Below are 2,518 nucleotides of genomic sequence, written 5' to 3'. Positions count from 1 at the left end.
GGGGGTGGGCGAGCCTCCCCGACGGGGTGTGGGCAGCACGGCCCCGCGGCACGGCTGCGGCATCCCACCTTGCTCGTCTCCTCCGACTCCGGCCAAATGCAGAAGCCGGAGCAGAGCGTTTCCCCCCGCGTGAAGCAGGCGCTGGCGGGGTGGGTGGGCAGCGTCACCGACCGAAAGGCCACCACGTAGGGGTCCCTGGGGAGGAGAGAGCCTGGTGAGCCGGCGCAGCCTGGCTGGCGGGGAGCAGGGGGTCGGGGACGGGGACGGTTACCCCTTGCTGCAGGGTTTCCGTCGGGACGCCAGGATGACGAAGTCCTGTGGCTTGTTCTCGCGGCTGAGCGTCTGGCTCACCACGTGGTAGATCATGTCGTCATCATCTACTTGCTGGACGAGCTCGGCGCTCCTGCGAGGCGGGAGGGGACCAGTCAGAGAAACCCCGCTGTGGCCCCCACGTCTGGGGCTTACACATTTACAGCCCACCACCGCACCCAAAATGTTTTGGTGTACTGAAATAAGTGTTTTCTGCAGCAAAGTGCAGCCATCAGCCCAGGTGGAGCCGGGATGTGGGCGCGTGGTGAAAGGACTCTAGCAGTGGTCATGGCTCCGGGGCAACCCACTTGCTCCCAGGAAAGCCCAAAGAGACGTTCATCAACGAGCCTTCAGTGCAAGGGTGTGGGGTTTGGAAAGGGCCAGGTGCCCCCGGAAGCCCCGCAGCACTCACGCGTAGTGGCTATCCCACTCGTGCCGGCGCCGCAGGTCGGAGAGCAGGGCGAAGGCTTGGCCGGCAGAGATGCGGACCACCATCTCGATGCGGAAGGAGAGGAACTTGTCCTCCTCCAGCGTGTACATCCGCACCTTGGGGAGCACGGGGACGTGTTCAGCCACCGCCGAACCCCTGGGACGCCCACGCTTTGGGGGCAAGAAGCAGCTCAGGGGGATGGGGCAGCATTTAGTACCTTTTCCTTTTCTCTGGCGAGTGCCCAGTTGGCTTTGGCTACGAGCGTCTTCAGCGCAGAGACGTTGTTGTAGCTCAGATAAACCTGGGGCGGGGGCAGCACGTCAGGGGCAGGAAGGGGGCAGGAGGCAGCGGCCCCGTGGGGCGGCACCCTACCTTGTTGCTTTGGTCCCAGGGCACGGAGAGCGGCACCTCGGTCTGTTTGCAGGAGACGACGTATTTTCTGCAGGAAAGGAACAGTTTCCCTTACAGTGGGACACAAACCACGTGCAGACTGTCCCTGTACCCCAGTGCCGAGCCCGCCTCTCCCTCTCCCTCCATCCCCGCATCCCACTTGCTTTTTCCGCTCACCGGTCCAGCCGAATTTTTTTCCTAGCACTGGCTTCTCTGTACCTCCTCTCTCCATCCTGATAAATGGGAAAAGCACATTAGGTTAACAGGAAAACGAGGGGGAAAAAAACCCAGATGTCTTTTTGGGAGTGGGCAAAACGTTCAGCAGTGAAAAGCCCCTGCGGTCACCGGCTGCTGCCCCGGCTACGCTGGCAGCGGTGGTTAGTGATTAACTGAGAGCTATTTCGGCATCGCTCCCGCTCACTGTGATCAAGCATCACAGTGACGGGCATCGGCACATTAGGAAAAAAACCCTCTCTGCGGCTGCAGAGCTGCAAACAGCCGCTGAAACACAAATCACGTCCTCTAGCACTGCAAACGTCCCCTCCCGGGGAAATAAAACCCCCAAAAAAGCAGCCTGTTTCAAAGAAAGCAATAGGACAGTGCTTTAAAGCAGGTGGAAAGGAGGTTTCAGGGAGCCCAGCTCCAGCCGTGAGATGCTCGCCTGCAGGGTGGGAGAAGAGTTGTAGTTTCACGGCATCAGAAAATCAAGTAGGTGGGCATGGTTCAGCCAAGGGGAAGGTGACGCTGTCGCTCGCTCACAATGTACCCCAAGACATGCAGGTATTTGCTTCCCTGCCGTGCTCACATGGCAGATTATCTTAAATATTTGGATCCCAGCAAATTATGGATCAAGATGCTTTGAAAGGTAAAAACAACCTAAGAGGTTTGCATTCTTTCCCCTAAATTATAGAAAAGATGAGCCTGAACTTGCAGGCAATATTCTGCTAAGCCTTGCATGGTTAATATGTCTCCATCTCTGCACAGGAAAAGTAGTTTATTTTATTAGTAGTTATACTGAGCAATCAATTTAATTCACTTGCTATTGAGCAATTTGATTTCCATCATCATAAGACTGCACATGTTTTGCCGTGAATGCGAGAGCCTTTCAGGGCTAAGCGGGATTCCCGGGGGTCCCGTGCCACCGCGGTGGGGAGAAGCCAGCCCTGCCCATCCTTACCCCCGGCTCGGGTGCCACCATCGGCAGGGTGCGGGGCCGGCCCTCCTCGTCCAGCACCACGAAGGTCATGAAGGCGCTGTTGATGTGCCTTCGGCTGACAGACATCTCCTGGCCGTACGCCTCGGCGCAGACCCCCACCTCCATGCTGGGGGCAGGGCGAGAGAAGAAAGGGTGAGGGTGCGGATGGCCATGGGAGGGTGGGATGGGAAGCC

General features: G+C 58.3%; 1 protein-coding gene across 1 annotated transcript in view; it reads right to left on the bottom strand.

Annotated features, from left to right (window-relative positions):
* Window positions 1–2,518, bottom strand: part of ACOT11 (acyl-CoA thioesterase 11) — a 9,466-nt gene that overhangs the window by 3,882 nt on the left and 3,066 nt on the right. The window contains exons 6-12 of the mRNA XM_010281981.1: window positions 2,307–2,451; window positions 1,307–1,362; window positions 1,112–1,178; window positions 957–1,040; window positions 722–855; window positions 272–403; window positions 69–195 (exon numbers count right to left, since the gene is read on the bottom strand). Coding sequence (XP_010280283.1) covers window positions 69–195; window positions 272–403; window positions 722–855; window positions 957–1,040; window positions 1,112–1,178; window positions 1,307–1,362; window positions 2,307–2,451 — 745 coding nt within the window. The remainder of the gene's footprint in view (window positions 1–68; window positions 196–271; window positions 404–721; window positions 856–956; window positions 1,041–1,111; window positions 1,179–1,306; window positions 1,363–2,306; window positions 2,452–2,518) is intronic.

Source organism: Phaethon lepturus, unplaced genomic scaffold (assembly GCF_000687285.1).
Source record: "Phaethon lepturus isolate BGI_N335 unplaced genomic scaffold, ASM68728v1 scaffold22522, whole genome shotgun sequence".
Taxonomy (NCBI): domain Eukaryota; kingdom Metazoa; phylum Chordata; class Aves; order Phaethontiformes; family Phaethontidae; genus Phaethon; species Phaethon lepturus.
This window is presented reverse-complemented; position numbering and strand designations above follow the sequence as displayed.